Source organism: Dendropsophus ebraccatus, chromosome 6 (assembly GCF_027789765.1).
Source record: "Dendropsophus ebraccatus isolate aDenEbr1 chromosome 6, aDenEbr1.pat, whole genome shotgun sequence".
In the NCBI taxonomy this organism is placed as follows: domain Eukaryota; kingdom Metazoa; phylum Chordata; class Amphibia; order Anura; family Hylidae; genus Dendropsophus; species Dendropsophus ebraccatus.
Window position 1 is genome coordinate 125,937,204 of NC_091459.1, and position 20,627 is coordinate 125,957,830.

Genomic DNA, 20,627 nt, shown 5'->3' on the forward strand with positions numbered 1-20,627 from the left:
CTTAAGTCTTCCAGTACTTATCAGCTGCTGTGTGTCCTGCAGGAACTCCCCATAGAAAACCTCTCCTGCTCTCCAGACTGGAAATAATACAACTTCCTGCTGGGCATACAGCAGCTGATAAGTACTGGAAGGCTTGAGATTTTTTAATAGAAGTAAATTACAAATCTCTGGCACTTTATGGCAGCAGTTGATTTGAAAGAAAACATTTTTTGGTGTACAACCCCTTTAACCTTTTTGAGGGTAACAAGAATCTGATTTTTTTTTTTTTTTAAGTTTTTATCTATACGTGACACATCTCTTATAAAGAAAGCGCACAAAGCCGAGAGCCTTTATTTTACCTTTATGATATTTATTGTACATCAATAATCCGCAGGCAATGAACACCTCCGAGGTTACAGAATGATACAACGCTGCCGCTACCTACATTCAATGGAATGAATGATTCACCTACATTGGTAAAAAACAGAAAAACAACAAATATACAACTAGTAAAAGTAAGCGTGCCTCCCTGCAGACAGGGCTTCACCTTACACTGCTGGGTGGATGTATGAGGTGGGGGGAGGGGGCTTTCAGTATCACAAAATAAAAATATCCATCGCTCTTCTCGTCGTTCAGAGAAAGTCTATAGACCAGATACGCCTGGTTTTTATGCACTTATAGGACTTCAGATTTTGCAGGTGTGTAAAGCTCGGCTCACAACAGGAGGACACGGCAGATACACGGAGCAGCAGATCTGTACTGATCACAGGCGGCAGGACGAGCACATGCACACGTGGCCAGCGGTAGGCTGGAGGCATTCACTTGGTTTAGTATTTGGGTACAGAGCCTTCTTTCTCCAGGAGAAGTTCTGCAAATCTCTGCTGAAGCTCCCGCTCTCTCTCCTCCTGTCGCTGCACATCTTCTTTAAGAGACTGGCGGGAGAAAAACAGGATAAGTAATGTATGTACACAGTGACCCCACCAGCAGAATAGTGAGTGCAGCTCTGGGGTATAATACAGGATGTAACTCAGGATCAGTACAGGATAAGTAATGTAATGTATGTACACAGTGACCCCACCAGCAGAATAGTGAGTGCAGCTCTTAAGTATTATACAGGATGGAAAAGGGGGGAGGGGGCATGGTATGTCAGACTAGCTCAGGGCCCAAAATAAAATTTATATTTATATATATATATATATATATATATATATATATATATATATATATATATTTCAGTTGTAGGTTATTTTTATATCATGTTGCCTTTGGTTGTAGTTTATTTGTGTATGATGTCTTGTTTAGTTGGTGTTGGTTCTATGATAAAATAGAAATGATATTTTACCGCTATCCTCCTGGGGATGGCGATATCTTCGTGTTTCTTCAGCTCCTCGAATGTCTTCAGCTCCAGGCTTGCCTGCTCATACTGATCCCAGATTTCATTGAGTTGTTTTATAAGCCCCATCGCTCGGGACTGATAACCTCCCAGCAAAATCTTCAGCTTCTTCTCCATCTTTGCTGCTCTTTTGGCCTCGGCAGTCATGTGACCTCTGTTTACCTGAAAAAGACAAACGTTACAGTTGTCACAATATTCTTATGTGAAACACCACGGTCAGAGGAAGATGTGGAGTACAACAAGGGCTCTACCAGGGTTGGAGGGAAGAAGAGGACAGTAGTAACACAGAACCATGGTGACAGACGGAAACCAGTCTTGTGTAGTCTGACTGTGGCAACCAAGGTGGTTGCTGCATACAAGAGGTTAAAAAGCTTGTTCACAAAGGCTACAGGTCCCAATAACAAGTGACAATCTCACTGAACAATACTCTAAGGCAGGGGTAGGGAACCTAGGCTCTCCAGCTGTTGTAAAACTACAACTCCCATCATGCCTGGATAACCAAAGCTTAAGATGTGGCTGTCCAGACATGATGAAATTATCTATCCCCTGAAAATGGAGGAAAGGGAAAAAAAAGAAAATTGCTGAGTTAAATTTTGAAATTTATTGCAGATGTAAAGAACATTGCTGCCATCTACAGGGGATACTGTGCATAACAAGCCACCTGTACTCCGCACTAAAGGCCCTAACACATAGGGGGAGATTTATCAAACATGGTGTAAAGTGAAACTGGCTCAGTTGCCCCTAGCAACCAATCAGATTCCACCTTTCATTCCTCACAGACTCTTTTGAAAATAAAAAGGTGGAATTTGATTGGTTGCTAGAGGCAACTGAGCCAGTTTCACTTTACCCCATGGTATTCACCCACGTGTCTAGTGACTTATGGTGCATTTACACAGACAGATTTTTGAAGCCAAAGCCAGGAATGGATTAGAAAAAAGGAGAAATCTCAGTGTTTTCTTTATGAACTGTTCTTTGTCTATAGGCTGTTCCTGGTTTTGGCTTCAAAAATCTGTCAGATAAATCTGTCTGTGTAAATGCACCATTACATGGAGGCTAAATCCACATGGAATCAGCATGTTTCTATAGGAAATATTATATTAGAAATCTGTACATTTATCTGCAGATTTCTGATTAAGATTTTTTTCCCCCTCCAGAGATCAGTTGTGTAATCCAGGCCTTAAAGGGGTTATCCAGAGAGCTGAAAAAGTCCTGCCTCATCTGCTCTCCACTTCCCTTCTGTGCCAGTCTGTGTTGATATTTCTGAAGATGAGAGGATTGCAGGAGCATGTTGTGGGCAATGATCAATAGGTGCCTGCAGAGACATCAGGCACACAATGCCCGCAGATCGCTCCACATGGTACCACTCCCCCTTTATTTGCACAAGTTACTTGCATGGATGGGCACAGGGAGAAAGTGGAGCGCCAGAGAGCAGAAAAGGTAGGACCTTTCTCCTGCCCTCCAGATACCCCCTTTAAACTGGGGCTGCACATGACTTTTCTCATGTTTAGCATGAGGAAACATCAGGATCATTCGCAGCTGCAATAACAAGGCAATCTAACTTCACCCCTCCATAGCGCTATTGTAAATGTCTGAATGTCTGTGTAAAGGGCCGTTTACATTACACATACGAGTCCATACAGCAATCGTCCTTACAATACCATCTCCAACAATGCAATCACAGAAAGAGAGCAATGTATGGAGAGCATACACAGTGGTAGAGGCGCTCACCTCCAGCCTCTTCTCCAGAGACTCGATCCTGTCCTTCTTGCTGGCCAGGTTGGCTCTGGTGTATCGTCCTTGTCCGGGAAGGTAAAGCACCTGACTGTAGCATTCCTCCCACACCTGGTTGTAGGCGTCCAGTGACAGGTCTCCGTGGCCCATACCTTGCTTCACCACCTCCATATCTTGCTGCAGGAGATCCTCAGCCTGAAACATGGAAGATTAGTATTTACATAGGAACTTACTGTCTTCCTAACACCCCCCCTCCCCCGACTCTCCAAGGGGCATCCAGGCATGGCAACACCTAGAGGACAAGGCTCCTGCACTAAACCTCCCTCTATACATGCATCATGAAGAGAACAAAACCTGCCAGCCAGCAAACTCCACTGTAGTATCATCCGGCTACTTACATGTTGCAGATCATCTTCGGTGAACTTATCATATGGATTATGCTCCAGAAACGCCACATGTTCTGCACTGGTTGATGCAGAACCAGGAACCTTACTCTTCTTGCCCCCGGCGTAATCCCCGTACGGGTTATGCAATGAGTCGTAGTGCAGCATTGTGATCATCTCCTTCTTGATCATTTCTTCACTCTTTTGCAGGTCAGTAAGAGGCGGCTCCACATTCACAGGCCTCAGGATGGTTTCATTTACCTACAAACCGATAGAGGTGTCAGTATCATCTGTACACACAGCCAAATCCAGTACCACCTGTCGTATCTGGGTTCTCAGCATCTATGCTGAATCGTGTCTCTAAGAAAAGGAATCCTGTTTCACACCTTCCCTACTTCTTACTTACAGTATGGTCAACAATTCCTGTGTAAAATTTATTGTATATATATATATATATATATATATATATATATATATATATATATATATATATATATATATATATATATATATATATATATAATGTGTGTGTGTGTATATATTATATATATATATATATATATATATATATATATATATATATATATATATATATATATATATATATACACACACACACACACACACATTATATATATATATATATATATATATATATATATATATATATATGTAGAAATAGAAAGTGCTGCTTACTTCAGACGGTCTTGGTAAATCTTTTTGCACGGCTTTATGTCTCTCCTTCAGTTCCTTCGCCCGTTGTGCATCTCTTACTGCCTACAAATACAATGTTAGAAAATAAAGATTTAAAAAAAAAAAAAAAAAAAAAAAAATGTATCCGTATCTCATATGTGAATGCTATTTGTTCCAACACCCCAAAGATGGTCTGTAAGAAGGCTGCGTTCTTCCAGAAACCACGTCATGCCAGTCCATGGGTTTTATCTGGTGTTGAAGCTCAGGTCAGATTAATAAAAAATAAAAAAATGGCACCTGCCAGAGCAATAGTAATCCTACAAGGAGGCGGCACTGCCAAACAATGTTATTTCACCAACAGTGCAAAAGTTTGACTCTTCCATGGACTATATTAGAGATGGGCAAACCTGAGTGTGCAGCATCTGATTACCGGTGGCTGAAGTAGTTGGATGCAGCCCTAAGGAGTCTGAAAAACATGGATACAGTCATAGGCCATATCCATGTTTTCCAGCAATCCCTAGGGCTGCATTCACTCATCTCTAGTCTTTATCAAGCATCACATAGCCGTATGGTCACAGTGCCATTTAATGAGTCATCTGGTTTAACTCTTATAAAGCTGTATGGAACAATGACCGTCCACTGCTCCATATAAACTACTCCCCATGAACCTTCTGTTAAAGAAAATACAGGGAAATCAAGAAATCCCTGACTAGTGATCGGTGGGTTCCAGAGATAAGTTACATCATGTATACACCTATATTAAGAGTCTGAATATACCCTCATGGTATTTGCCATATACTGATGGATACCTGTTTGCGCGCCTCCACATCTGCTGCATCTTCTATGAAGGAGTCCTCCTGTTCTCGCTCCTCTAGTTCTCGCTCAGCATTTTCTGGCAGGACGATCTCAAAGTCATTCTTCGGAGTGGGCAGAGACATGAGCCCGAGTCGTAGCTGTTCCCGGGATTCCCTTTCCTGTGTTTAACAGAGGAACAATCTTACCTAACAAATTCATATTTACCCATGTAGCTTTCTGTACCTTCCCTACTCCACCAGTCTCGCTCAGAGAGCCCAGACATAATATAGGAAAGACAGAGGAATCATGAAGTCAGACTTGTGGCACTCAACACCCTGACAGTAAGACTTTACCAAAACTAGCTGGTCCCAACCCAATTTCCCCTTTAATTCTTAGAATTGTAATAGACCTGTTCTCTGTTATTTACCAGATGTTTAATATACGTAGGATCATTGTAATCCACTGATCCGTCCTCTGGATTGATGTTCAGCTTGTCCCGTAATGGTGTCCTTCCTGGTGTGGCTCCAATAACTGGTTTAGGGGTCATGCCACCTCTTGGGGTTAATCCTTCTGAACTTTGAGATGGGGTTCTAGGGCAGAAAGAAAACATGCTCAATATGACATACGGCATGGTCACATGCCTTACACCAATAGTAGAGGTGATTTTAAGAAACTTTGTAATTGGGTTTATTAGCCGAAAAATGCATTTTTATCATGAAAAAGCAGTTTGCAGCTCTCCCTCCTGTCTTCATTGTTCTCTTATGGAGAGGGGAGGGGTGGAGTGAGATGAGGCACCAAAACAGGACAACAAAGAGTTAATTTACAGCTACATCACCAGGCTATCTCCTCTAAAGTCAGCACTGACCTCTCTGACCTCTGAATAGTCTTTTATACAGCTCCTGCTGTGTAATCCTTTTTTCTCTGCTGGCGACTAATCTCCCTCCTCCATAGAGTAGACAGAGCCCGACTGATGTAAAAGGGGTGAGGGAGAGAGAGAGTGTGAGAGAGAGTGTGTGAGAGAGAGAGAGAGTGTGGGAGAGAGTGTGTGAGAGAGTGTGAGAGTGTGAGAGAGAGTGAGAGAGTGTGAGAGAGTGTGAGAGAGTGTGAGAGAGTGTGAGAGAGTGTGAGAGAGTGTGAGAGAGTGTGAGAGAGTGTGAGAGAGTGTGAGAGAGTGTGAGAGTGAGAGTGAGAGAGAGAGTGAGAGAGAGAGTGAGAGAGTGTGAGAGAGAGTGTGAGAGTGAGAGAGAGAGTGTGAGAGAGAGAGTGTGAGAGTGAGAGAGAGAGTGTGAGAGAGAGTGTGAGAGTGTGAGAGAGAGTGTGAGAGAGAGAGTGTGAGAGAGTGAGAGTGAGAGAGTGAGAGTGTGTGAGAGAGAGAGTGTGAGAGAGAGAGTGTGAGAGAGAGAGTGTGAGAGAGAGTGAGAGAGAGAGAGAGAGAGAGAGAGAGTGAGAGAGCAAGTGAGAGAGCAAGTGAGAGAGAGAGTGTGAGAGAGAGAGTGAGATAGAGAGAGTGTGAGAGAGAGAGCTGGGGAAAGTCTTTTTGAATGCAGATAATGGCATATTTGCCAAATAAACCCAATTACAAAGTTTCTTAAAATTGCCTGGACTATTGATTTCTGCAAAAAAAAAAAAAAAAAAACGACAGCGACACTTTAATAATCAGTATATATGACTAAAGTCCCTCTGCATCAGGAAACATATAGCCGGCAGCAGCACCAGGGATTCTGGAAAGTCAGGTCATCCAGGCTTTGTATCCTGTAGTAATATATAGAATGTACATGACAGTAACAGTGATCATTGCGTCACCTGAATGGTGTAGAGAGTACAGTATTAGGGGTCTGAACCACTTGTCTCTGCGGTGTAACACCAGAGAAGTCGCTCTCGTGCAGCGGGGTGTTGAGCCCACCCTTTAAAGGGGTGTCCACATTTGTAAGTGCCATCAAGTTCTGCGCCTCCTGAAAAAACACGAAACAAAACATTACAATAAACGTACAATTTCATGTCCACCATAGTAATGGTGTCCACTACAAGTCCCAGCATAGTCTGAGAGCCTGCAGCAGCAACAAGCACTGTGCCACCTAGCGGTCAGCCGCCCTCAGTTATTTAGTTATATTTCTTACCTGCAGTATGCGGTCTTGGGCGGCCGGTGTTTTTGGTGTTCTGAGGGCGATGCTGTTATTTGCAACATTATACTCAGACAGTAAGGTGCTGGATGCAGAATTGGTGATCCCAGACTCCTCAGCGGTCTGCCGGGCAATCTCACTGGCTTGTCCGATCTTCACCACTTCTTCTAACTCTGCATCAGAAATCTGAAAGGGAAGACGGCACTTTCTTAAAATGAAGCCCAAGACGCATTCTTGGTGACAAGCGCATAGACCATAATCTCCACTGAACTCCAATGCAAGGGTAATGAGTATATAGTGCACCCCCTGTTGTATGGGTAATGAGTGTATAGCACCCCCTGTTGTATGGGTAATGAGTGTATAGCACCCCCTGTTGTATGGGTAATGAGTGTATAGCACCCCCTGTTGTATGGGTAATGAGTGCATAGTGCACCCCCTGTTGTATGGGTAATGAGTGTATAGCACCCCCTGTTGTATGGGTAATGAGTGTATAGTGCACCCCCTGTTGTATGGGTAATGAATGCATACCACATCCCCTGTTGTATGGGTAATGAATGTATAGTGCACCCCCAGTTGTATGGGTAATGAGTATATAGTGCACCCCCTGTTTACCAAATCCTGCAAAGGGAAATTGTAACCCAATTGACCTGTGAAATGAAACTTTTCACCAATAATATTCCTAACATTCTGCAGACACTGACCATGCAGGGATGTTCCCCAAAGTCCAACATACAACAATAATCCAGTCACTGGCATTTATGGCCTATACATAGAATATCAGTTATCTGGTAGGTGGGAACATAAGTAGTAATATTCATGCGCAGGAGGGCCGGACGTGCAGTGCTGCGTATTAGGTCCCTGTAACATGTACCTTGCCTCTTTCCATAACTTTTTTAAACAGTTGTAATACTTTTGACTTTAAAGAGTCACTGTCGTTAAAAATAACCTGACATGTCATCAGGTATGTCAAAAGGTAAGATCAGGAGATAAAGCAAGGGAGAAAGAGAGGCAGCAGGTGATCCCCTCCCCGGCTGCTCTCTAACGCCGACCATATAGCCACACAGACTAAAGGCCCTAGTACACAGGATGTACCTAATGTACCGTGCCCGTGTCCCCTATTTGTACCGTGCCACCTTCCCCCTAGTGTAGTGTGTCACCATCTCCCCCTCATGTGTCTTCCTCTTATGTGTCACAGAACTACAACTCCCATTATGTGATTTTGTACTGCATATTATTACACCATGGTGGGAGATGTAGTTGTACTGTGCCACTACCTTCCCCCTCCTATACTGTGTGATCCTCTTATTTGTTGCAGAACTACAACTTCCATCATGTACTGCCAAAAAGACATGATAGGAGTTGTAATTCTGCAACCTGGATGACCGCAGGGTGCAAAACTACAACTCCCATCATGCCTTGATGGCAGCTGATGATGGGAGTCGTAGTTCTGCAACCTGTCATCATCCAGGTTGCAGAACTACAACTCCCATCATCAGCTGTCATCAGGGCATGATGGGAGTAGTAGTTTAAGGGGTAGTCTCACTTATCCTGGATCCTGCTCTGGCCGTCCTTTTTCTACTTTTCTGTTGAGGACCCCAAAATGACAGGATGCCAAGGTGAGCTGTGTGTGTGTGTGTGTGTGTGTGTGTGTGTGTGTGTGTGTGTGTGTGTGTGGGGATGTGTCGGGCGATCTGCCCGTGTCAGGGGCCGTACCAGGCAGCAATCGAGGATTGGGAACGGGGGTCGGGCGGCTGGCCAATCCGTAACGGACACTTTCCTGATGTGCATCAGGAAAGTGTCCGCGGTTCCGCCACTCCCATAGACTTCGATGGGGCGCCCAGACCAGAATTCCGGACGGATCTAAAAAATCCTGACCTATTTTCCAGAACGGACACCCTTCCGGGAAAATCCGGAAGGGTGTCCGTGTCTAATGTAAGTCTATGGGTCCGGAAATCCGGGCAGATTTTCCGGACGTATGAAGGGGGCCTTACTAGAGAAATTTAAAGCTTGGTGCTAAAACCACCTCTTCAGATGAATGGAATCGATTTTCAGTGGCAGAAATTCCTGTAGCAAATCTGCTAAAATATAAGTGTATATATGTATACTAGTGTGTGTAATAAAGCCTTGAACTCTGCAGACAGACATCTGACAGGCTCATTCACATCATATAAATGGTAATATGACTCTGCCCATGCCAGTACACATCGCCTATAGTACCATGAGGTCTGTAATGTCTGTGGGTGCACAGTATATACCGCAATGGAGATTATATTTATACCATTTAGTCCAACACTAACCTGAGGTGAAGGCAGGACTAGTTTGCTCCTCTTCTTGGTCAGCTCGGACACCCCGCCAGTCGTCTGCAGGATGGCCGCCGGCAGGTCCGACTCCTTCTTCCTCTTTATATTCTGCTTGTCTTTCTTTCGCTCTTTTGCTTCTTTTTCACTAACAAAATAATTATACTTCTGTTAAATCAAACGTATGAGGCTTATAGATTAGGCAGAAGAGTCAGACTTCTCTGTCTACAGAGCTGTGTGCAAACATGTCCTGTATCACTGTGTATTGTGATCTGACCGCTCCATTAGTAATAAGAGTACTTTACTAGGCCCCTGGCTGTCATCTTAGCTACTGGGGGCCGAGTCAGAGGCCAGAGGGGTCCAGGGACAAACCTAATAATATTGCAGGATGAATAGGCACTATGGGGGAGATTTATCAAACATGGTGTAAAGTGAAACTGGCCCAGTTGCCCCTAACAACCAATCAGATTCCATCTTTCATTTCTCACAGACTATTTGGAAAATGAAAGGTGGAATCTGATTGGTTGCTAGGGGCAACTGAGCCAGTTTCACTTTACACCATGTTTGATAAATCTCCCCCTATAAATACAGCGGTTAAAAAAAAAAAAAAATCCTTTCATTCACATATATAGTCAAGAGAACTACAGATTGGTTCGTTACTATGTTATTTGGAGTCATATAGACTTGTAGACTCTGGCGACCATGCGGAATACGAGCCCACACTCGTCAGAGATACACGGTGCCACTTTGTCTTAGACACAGAGTAAAACTGGTGGGATCAGAGTGGCCGCTAATCTTGCTAGGGTCAGCTGTGGTGTTCACATGTGGCCATACAATCCCCCGGCCTATGTAATAATCACACAACCAGACACCATCGGCTTCCGTCACTTACGATCGGAGCTCCCCGTCCAGGTCCTGCTGCCGCAGTTTTCTGAAGTCGGCGTTCAGTGCGTCATAGTTCTCCTCGGAGGTGTCATAGAAGCCCGGCGCCGGCTTCTTCTCAAACGGGATCTCAGCATTGTAATCCACGCCGCGCTTCTTTTTCCTCTTCTTCTGTATCTCGATCCCTGCCGCCCGCAGTTCTCGCCTCTTCTGAAGAGCTGCCAAACGCCTGAGAACGACCAACACAATCATCAATACTATAAGCTGAGAGGAGAGATCATTTCCAGGCACAATGAGCAGTCAGGATTAACCCCACACAAGCCAGGTAATGATTACACATCCTCCACCGATAAATAATGCTGCAATAATCCACATACAACAACATAACATGTATGGACTGACAACGAGGCATCGGCTTTGTCTCAGCATCAGTCGCTGCTCATTGGTAGCTGTATACACCAAGATATTACAACCTGTATTGTTGTAGAGCTGAGCCAATACACATACAATACAATCATACAATCCATTATGGAACTGCTCTGTAAAGAATTCCCAGTCTTAAAGGGGTTATCCAGGAAATTAGGAAAAACACATCTACTTTCTTGGAAAAACAACGGCACCCCATCCCCAGGTTGTGTACGGTATTACAATTCAGCTCCACTCACTCCAATGAAACGAAGCTTCAAAGCCCTTCAAAATAAGGGTCAGATCTGATTGACAGCCCAGCAGTGATAGACTTCACAATCTATTGTCAAAAGTCCCTTCTAACAAGTAGGGATTGTCCAAAGTGGAGAACCCCTTTAAGAAGAGGATTTCTGCCAGGTGCACAAGCAGAATACGCAGAACAGACCTGGCCTCCTCCAGCTGCTTCTCTCTGGCTTTCCTCTTGGCCTTTTTACCCTGGGTGTTAGCAAGACGGGCTCTGGCCTCAGACAACATCTCCAGCTCATCTGCAAGAAAGAGACATTGCATACGTTCAGGTTAGAAAAGTGACATGGTATAAATACGCATAAACAGAGGGTTAAAGTGTCACTTTCGTTAAAATTTTTTTCGCAGAAATCAATAATCCAGGTGATTTTAAGAAACTTTGTAATTGGGTTTATTAGCCAAATCTGCCATTATCTGCATGTAAAAAGCCTTTTCCCAGGTCCCCCCCTCCTCTCCTTTCTGTCATCCACTTCTCAGAATCAGGAAATCTTGACTGTTTTTTCATCAGTCGGATCTGTCTGTTCTATGAAGAGGGGAGAGGGGAGGGGGGAGGAGCGAGATTAGCGGGCAGCAGAGAGCTGAGAACAAAGGATTGCACAGTGGGGGAGCTATTCAGAGCCCTAATTAGAGGTCAGTGGTGACTGCAGAGGAGAGAGCCTGTGATGTGAATGTAAATTAACTCTTTGTTGGCCTGTTTTGCTGCCTTTACTTTCTCCATAGGAAAACCATAAAGACAGAGGGAGAGCTTCAAACTGCTTTTTCATGATAAAAATTCATTTTTTGGCTAATAAACCCAATTACAAAGTTTCTTCAAATCGCCTGTACTACTGATTTCTGCAATAAAAATTTTAACGACAGTGACACTTTAACCTCTTAAGGACGCATGACGCGACCCCGCTCTGAACCGCGGCGGTCCCAGGTGCCGCTTGTAGCCCGGGACCGCAGGTATTAGCGGGCACGGTCCGATCGCGGTGCCCGCTAATACAGTAATCAGATGCAGCTGTTAAACATGACAGCTGCATCCAATTACCGGATGCAGCCGTTCCCTGGTGTCTATTGGGTGAGATCACTCCTCCGGGACATTATCCCGGAGGAGCGATCTCCGTACCTGCTGCCGGCCTGGGACCGCTCCAAGATGGCGCCGTCCCCGACTCGGCACTCGTTTGTTATCGGCTGCAGCAGCCGAAAGCAAACGAGTGCCGATCTCATTGATCTTTGCCGTATATCTGTACAGCAAAGATCTCAATGAGAGATCAAAGTATATATAATAGAAGTCCCCCAGGGGGAATAACCCTAACCCCAGGGGGGCTTCTAGTATATGTGTGTAAAAAAAAAAAAAAAAAAAAGTATTGTTGGCAATAAAAATCCCCCTCCCCTAATAAAAGTCTGAATCAACCCCCTTTTCCCATATTTTAAATAAAAGTAAATAAATAAACATGTTTGTTATCACTGCGTGTGTAATCCCCCCAAAATATTAATCACATTCCTGATCTCGCACAGTAAACGGCGTAATCGCAAAAAAATCCCAAAGTGAAAAATTGCGCCTTTTTATGTCGCATCAAATCCAGAAAAAATGTAATAAAAAGCTATCAAAAAGTCGTATATGCGCAGTCAAAGTACCGATAGAAAGAACACATCATGGCGCAAAAAATGACACCTGACACAGCCCCATAGACCAAAGGATAAAAGCGCTATAAGCCTGGGAATAGAGCGATTTTAAGGAACATATATTTGTTAACAATGGTTTGAATTGTTTACAGGCCGTCAGATACAAGAAAAGTTATACATGTTATATATCGTAACGACTTGAGGAACATGCATAACAAGTCTGTTATACCCCAGGGCGAATGGCGTAAAAACAAATACCCCCCAAATAAAAGAAATGCGTTTTTTTTTTTTTCAATTTCACCACACTTTGAATTTTTTCTGGTTTTGCAGTGTACTTTATGCAAAAATTCAGCCTGTCATTGCAAAGTACAATTAGTGACGCAAAAAATAAGGGCTCATGTGGGTCTCTAGGTGGAAAAATGCAAGTGCTATGGCCTTTTAAACACAAGGAGGAAAAAACGAAAACGCAAAAACGAAAATGGGCCCCGTCCTTAAAGGGTTAAGGTGGGTCCTTCACTAGGGGGCGCTGTGACCACTGCTTCAAACCTGTTGAATAGGACATCAATCTAGATGTTGAAATACAAAATACCTACATAGGGCACTGTTCCTACATTTCTAATCGAATGGTATAAAATACAGATAATATAAGGCAGGGATGGGGAATCTTCGGCCATCCAGCTATTAAAAAACTACAATTCCCATCATGCCTAGACAGCTAATGTAGTTTTGCAAAAGCTGGATGGATGAAGGTTCCCCTTCCTTAATATAGGAGACGGCCCAGCTCATATACCTTCATCCATATCCACAGGGTCAGGCCTGGCGGGTTTGGTCTCAGGATTTGGGTCGATTTCTCCAGGTTTTAGCTTCCGGGGGTCATCAGCCGCTTCTTCCTCATTGTCCCTCTGAGCTGCTTTATCTCTGAAATGGGAAAGAACAAGAGAATTAACATCCGGACACAAAAACCAAAATAATCTCCAGATCTGCTCCAATGGCAGTGTACAAGGGACTAAGTGACAATTCACACCAATGACCCCTGTATAAAGTGTACGGTATATTATCAGCGGATACGTGGTTGCCAAGCACATCTGGCACTGCTTATATCTGGGAGCAGCGTATAGGAAGGGTTACAATTGTCATGAGCACACTTACTGAAAGTTTGGGTTTGGCATTCAATTCTCAGCAGCTGGAGAAGTTGGATGCAGCCCTAGTAAGTACTGGAGAGCATGGATACAGCCTATGGCTGTTAAAGCAGAAGTCCGGCGAAATTTTTTATTAAAGTATCATATTGCCTCCAAAACGATATTAAAATCCCCAATATACACTTATTACGAGAAATGCTTATAAAGTGCTTTTTTCCCTGCACTTACTACTGCATCAAGGATTCACTTCCTGGACAACATGGTGATGTCACTTCCTGGACAACATGGTGATGTCACTTCCTGGACAACATGGTGATGTCACTTCCTGGACAACATGGTGATGTCACTTCCTGGACAACATGGTGATGTCACTTCCTGGACAACATGGTGATGTCACTTCCTGGACAACATGGTGATGATGATGGCAGAGGGATGCTCAGTGTCCCTCCAGTGCCCTGTGTCCCTCAGTGTCCCCCTGCTATCATCCTCTCCAGCAGCCACAGCCCGCACAGCTCTGGGAGTCGGGTCGTGACATCACCGTGTTATCCAGGAAGTGACATCACTATGTTACCCAGGAAGTGACATCACCATGTTATCCAGGAAGTGAGGCCTAGATGCAGTAGTAAGTGCAGGGGAAAAAAAACACTTTAGAAGCATTTCCCTTAATAAGTGTATATTGCTGATTTGTATAACTTTTGGGGGGCAGATTTTTGCCAGATTTCTCCTTTAAGACTGAGGGACTCTTCCTTTTTTACAATTAGCGGCATCACTATCAGAAACATACACCGGTAAGATACCAGATGTAGAACCCCATAGGCTGCTATACGTGGGGTACACGTGCTCCCTTGCACCAGTTGCAGTCATGGCTGATCACTGCCCATAGTCAGCAGGTTTCCCAGTGTTACTTACAGTAAGTACTCGTAATGCTCCAGACACTGGGCGGCCGTCCTGCCAATGATCGGGGCGATGGTTCTCCATTGTGTGGGCATCAGCTTGGCCAAATGCAGCAGCTTCTCCTCCTCTTCACGTGACCATTCTGTCTTCTTAATACTGGGGTCCAGCCACTCGTACCTAACATCCAAAAACAGAAGAGTGATCGGTATGGTTCCTAGCTGGCAGACTACAGTGATCATGTCAGTAACGTTACACTGGAAGCGGCGGCATCTGTAAATGCTTAATATTTGGTAAAATTTTTAGACCACCCCACTGATCACTGGAATGGAGGACAAGTGACGCACGGTTATACGACAAACTCCCCGACTTGCATTGATCTCCGTCTAGCTTCTCTAGAGTCTACAGAGCTTGTCTTGTCGAGGTGGATACAGATCACTGTGAGCCGCAGAGTGAAGCGCATAACCGTGCACTTCTCCCTGCTTGTTCTTATGGTCAGTGGGGGTCTCAGCACACAGACAGTATAATTTTCCACATGTTTATGATGCTGGACGGTGCAGTCAGTAACTGTGTAGAGAGAATCCCCATTACCATCGGGCTTTGCACTGCTTGGCGGACTTCCTATGCAGTAAGGACGCAATTCGAGACCACTGGTTTTTGCCATATTTCATAACAGCCGCCTTGAGGATTTCATCCTGTCGGGGAAACAGATATAAAATACATGAGATATAATAATACACAGGATATAATAACACAGCCAATCACCACTCAGTAATAAATGTCAGCCAATGCCCGATCCCCCGGGGGTCACACGTTATCACTAGAGGAGGGGACAGCCGGATACACATCATCTCTACAGCGTCCACTACTGGGAGGTGATAGTATTACATGGAAATGATGGAGACACAGGGGATACAGATCATAGAAAGATGTGTGACTATGAGATACACCCCGAGCGTCTGGAGATACACCGAACAATGAAGAATCCTGGGGTCTGATGGCCATTTATGAAGAAACATGGAGCAATGTCCAACCACAAGTCCCAGCATGTTCAGGAGTAGTGAGATAACTACAAGTCCCAGGTAAGGTAAGCTATGAAATAATCTAGTATCTGCTGGTCATCTGAAGAGAACAGGGAAACCTGCAGAGAGAGAGAACTACCACTCCCAGCATGCCGTACTGCAGAGAGAGAGAGAACCACTACTCCCAGCATGCCGTACTGCAGAGAGAGAGAACTACTACTCCCAGCATGCTATACTGCAGAGAGAGAGAACTACCACTCCCAGCATGCCGTACTGCAGAGAGAGAGAGAGAGAACCACTACTCCCAGCATGCCGTACTGCAGAGAGAGAACAACTACTCCCAGCATGCCGTACTGCAGAGAGAGAGAACTACTACCCCAGCATGCTGTACTGCAGAGAGAGATCTACTACCCCAGCATGCTGTACTGCAGAGAGAGAACTACTACCCCAGCATGCTGTACTGCAGAGAGAGAACTACTACTCCCAGCATGCCGTACTGCAGAGAGAGAACTACTACTCCCAGCATGCCGTACTGCAGAGAGAGAACTACTACTCCCAGCATGCCGTACTGCAGAGGGAGAACTACTACTCCCAGCATGCTGTACTGCAGAGGGAGAGAACCACTACTCCCAGCATGCTGTAGTGCAGAGAACTACTCCTCCCAGCATGCTGTAGTGCAGAGAGAACAACTACTCCGAGCATGCTGTACTGCAGAGAGAGCACTACTCCTCCCAGCATGCTATACTGCAGAGAGAGAGAGAACTACTACTCCCAGCGTGCTGTACTGCAGAGAGAGAACTACTACTCCCGGCATGCTATACTGCAGAGAGAGAGAGAACTACTACTCCCAGCATGCTGTACTGCAGAGAGAGAACTACTACTCCCAGCATGCCGTACTGCAGAGGGAGAACTACTACTCCCAGCATGCTGTACTGCAGAGAACTAGTACTCCCAGCATGCTGCAGAGAGAGCACTACTCCTCCCAGCATGCTGTACTGCAGAGAGAACTACTACTCCCAGCATGCCGTACTGCAGAGGGAGAACTACTACTCCCAGCATGCTGTACTGCAGAGGGAGAGAGAACTACTACTCCCAGCATGCCGTACTGCAGAGGGAGAACTACTACTCCCAGCATGCTGTACTGCAGAGAGAGAACTACTACTCCCAGCATGCTGTACTGCAGAGAGAGAACCACTACTCCCAGCATGCTTTACTGCAGAGAGAACTACTACTCCCAGCATGCTGCAGAGAGAGAGCACTACTCCTCCCAGCATGCTGTGCTGTAGCTCCGGGGATGGTGTCCGGTGCCCCCAGGCCGCAGAGCTCCTGTCCCGGCAGCATGGAGGCCTCCCCCCGCACAGCCCTCCCTCCTCACCTCGGTGTTCCTCCACACTCCTCCCTTTATCATAATTCGCGGCATGGCTGCGGTGTGCGGGCTCGGTCACAGGGGGAAACAGTCCTCCGCTCCGTCCGCTCCGGGGACACGCCGACACCGCGGCCGCTTGTTGTGGTTGGCGGAGATGCGCTGAACCGGCGGGCAGGAGTGAGCAGAGCGACCGAGGGGAACAGTGCGACCGCTCAGCGCCCTCTGCTGCCCGGAGGACGGAACTACAGCTAACAATGAGCGGGCACGTGCGGGGGGTGCCGGCTGATGTGGCCAGCGCTGCCCGGATGTCGCAGGGCTTCATATATAAATATATATACACTCTGTATGCTGCTTGCAATGATTTATAACATACAATATTGCATCAACACTGTATTCGGCAATGCAGCCCTGCAGCGGTGCAGTTGCCAATAACAATCAGATTGCAGGATGTATTTTTAAAAAGACCTTGGATGTGACTGGTTGGTATGGGCAACTGCTCCAAAATCACCGGTCACACTCATGGTCCATGGCATCCAGGGGGCTAAATGACCAACACCTGCTGGGTATGAAGCGGACGTCCCTGTACAGCAGGACAACTGTCTCACAAAAGTCTGTTTTTTAGCAAGTTTCAAGCAACATCTCTCCATTAAATAAGGGCTCCGGAGCCGAACTTGCTAGGCGTAAAACGGTTGCCTTGGCAACCCAATCCCCAGGCATGTTCTGCATCTGTCTGCGTCGAACTCTAGAGAGCATGTGGCAGCGCCTGGTGGCAGCGACCCCTTAAATAGGCGCCACACTTCCAGCTAACTGCTTCTGTTTCAATGTTTTTATTGAAAAGTTTTTAAAGTTTTATACACAGAATATAACAATAAAACGAGAGTTGTCGTTATACAATGAGTCACGTACATAATGTCCATGTACAGTGGGTAAGATTCACAAAAGCATGCATAAATATTCTTATAGCTATATATATACATATATATATATATATACACATATATAAGGAAACACATAGAAAAAAAACAGCTCTGTTGGCTATCTGCCCGTACAGAAAAGTGTTCCATGACAAATGCGGCGCTAACCGCGGGGATGTATAACCAGCAGGTAAAAGGAACAGTAAAAAATAAAATACAACAGACCCGTTGGGCCATTCTCTGATGACTATGGGCCCTATTCCACCGGACGATTATCGTTCGCATAATCGTTAACGATTAACAATCTCAAACGACCGCTATTGCGAAAGACCTAAAAACGTTCACTCATTTCCATGGAACGATAATCGTTACTTATGATCGTATTTGCGATCGTTATTTCTTAGCTATTTCTTCGCTATTGCGTTCGTATCTACTGCGAAAGACCGAACGTCGTCTTATTCAGTGTGAACGATTTGTGAACGTTTTGCGAACGAGCAACGATAAAAATAGGTCCAGGTCTTATAAAGCGATCAACGATTTTTCGTTCGGTCATAAATTGTTAACTGCATTTCAACCGAACGATTATCGCTTAGATTCGAACAATTTAACAATAATCTGAACGATAATCGTCCGGTGGAATAGGGCCCTATACCTCACTATAACAACATAAGTGCAATCGATGTTGCTATAGTAGATCTACAGTCCGTCAGGGGCTAGTGGGAAGGAGGGAAGAGGCGTGGGCAGGGGTAGGGCCAAGGAGATATTTTAGTAGTGGATAGCAACACAGTATTTAGAACCTATCCAGTAAGACCATTTCTGATGGAACCTTTTATAGTAAGTGGTCCCCATTGCCAAGGTCCTCTCATACATATGGGCGTATTGATTGCGGTTAGTAGTTCCTCCAATGGGGGTGGGGTTGGGGATTTCCAATACCTAGCCAGAACCAGTTTTCCCAGTAAGAATAATTGACAAGCCAATGGCCGAGTGGGGGCAGGCAAGTCCGCCAGACCTATGAATAAAAGCACTAGTTGTGGTGTCCATGGTAGTTTTAAGGACAGCATCTCTTCTATCAAGTATCTGCAATCACGCCAGTAATCCTGTATCACAGGGCAGGACCACAGAATACGCAAAATAGACCCTGGATGGCTACATTGTCTCCAGCTCAGCTAACTGCTTCAATGGGTCCTGTCACTACTGATCGGTCGTATGACTGATCAGAAAAAAGTCTGTGTTCATCATGTTTTCTCCCGACTCTCTTTGTTACATGACCAAGATGGCTGCATAATGTAAGTCTATGGTGCCTTCTCAACACAGAGCAGGAAGAGATGCAGGCCAGGGGCGTAACTACCACTGTAGCGGCCATAGTGGCTGCTATGGGGCCCACTGGCCTAGGGGGCCCATCCCTGCAATATACTGGGCCTCCTGAGCTGTCATTATACTACCAAGGGAGATGCCTACCATGGGGGACACTATATACAGAGGGGGTAGGATACTAGGGGAGATGCCTACCATGCAGGAAACACAATGTATTGAGGGGATGATAGGATAATAGGGAGGATGCCTACCATGGGGGATACTATATACTGGGGGGGGGGTAGGATACTAGGGGAGGTGCCTACTATAGGGGAACACAATGTACATGGGGCAGGGGTCGTAGAATAATAGGGGGGATGCCTACCATGGGGGACACTATATACTGAGGGGGTAGGATACTAGGGGAGATGCCTACCATAGGGGAACACAATGTATGGGGGGGGGGAGATATTAGTGGTGATGCCTACCATGAGGGATACTATATACATTAGGGGGTAGGATACTAGGGGAGGTGCCTACCATAGGGGAACACAATGTTTTTTTTGTGTGGGGGGGAGGGGGGAGGATAATAGGGGGGGCAACTACCATAGGGGACACTATATACTGAGGGGGTAGGATACTAAGGGAGGTTCCTACCATAGGGGAACACAATGTATTGGGAGGGGGGGGGGGGGTAGGATAATAGGGGGCATGCCTAGGTGGGATGGCTTATAGGGGGGACACTAGGGGAGATAACTACCATGGGGGGCACTATCTACTGGAAGGATACCAGGGGGGATAACGTGCTATCTACTGAGCAGAGAGATAATAAACGGGGATTATCTACAGTGGGATGGGTGAGAGGAAGGAGGCCCAATCAAATGTTTGCTATGGGGCCCAGCCCTTTCTAGTTACTCCCCTGATGCAGGCGGTAGCTTCCTCTCTCCCCACTCAGCCTGGACACTCAGACCCTGAATGATAAATCAAGTCAAGTGTCCTGGGCACCACTTCATGACTAAATAGTCACCTTTCCCTGGTTCCTACTCACTTCTAAGCAATTTTGGGAATACCTGGGACCAGCACTTGGATGCCGCCATGTTGTACGTGTCTCATCTGAAGTCTGAGTTAGTTTAATGGCCTGGGGTCTGTATTAGTTTCTTGGGTCTGGTCTGGGGGTCTGTTGAGAAGGTTGAAGTCTGTTTAAGGGGGTCTGGTCAAAGTTCTGTGTTTTTTTGAAAGAACTGGTCTTGGCTCTGTATTTATTTAATGCTGTGATCTGCCTTAGCATGAGGGGTCTGCTCGCAGGGCTTTATTTATTTCATGGTGGGATAAGGAGGGGACAGTTCTCATAGGGACGATATATGACAGGAATCCGGAAGAAGTGGTGGCAGAGGCCATCGAACCGACAGCTGT

At 45.5% G+C, this 20,627-nt stretch overlaps 1 protein-coding gene across 1 annotated transcript; it reads right to left on the reverse strand.

The window, feature by feature from the left end:
• Positions 1 to 328: 328 nt before the first annotated feature.
• CDC5L (cell division cycle 5 like) lies at positions 329 to 17,204 on the reverse strand. Its single transcript, XM_069975883.1, has 16 exons — positions 17,017 to 17,204; positions 15,211 to 15,314; positions 14,638 to 14,799; positions 13,380 to 13,507; positions 11,124 to 11,223; positions 10,284 to 10,502; positions 9,392 to 9,539; positions 7,092 to 7,280; positions 6,778 to 6,926; positions 5,402 to 5,564; positions 4,989 to 5,153; positions 4,183 to 4,263; positions 3,502 to 3,747; positions 3,101 to 3,298; positions 1,322 to 1,534; positions 329 to 911 (listed from the first exon to the last, which is right to left on the reverse strand). Exons 1-16 carry the CDS (start codon positions 17,059 to 17,061, stop codon positions 807 to 809), a joined length of 2,415 nt encoding a protein of 804 aa, XP_069831984.1. The 5' UTR covers positions 17,062 to 17,204; the 3' UTR covers positions 329 to 806.
• Between the last annotated feature and the right edge of the window lie 3,423 nt (positions 17,205 to 20,627).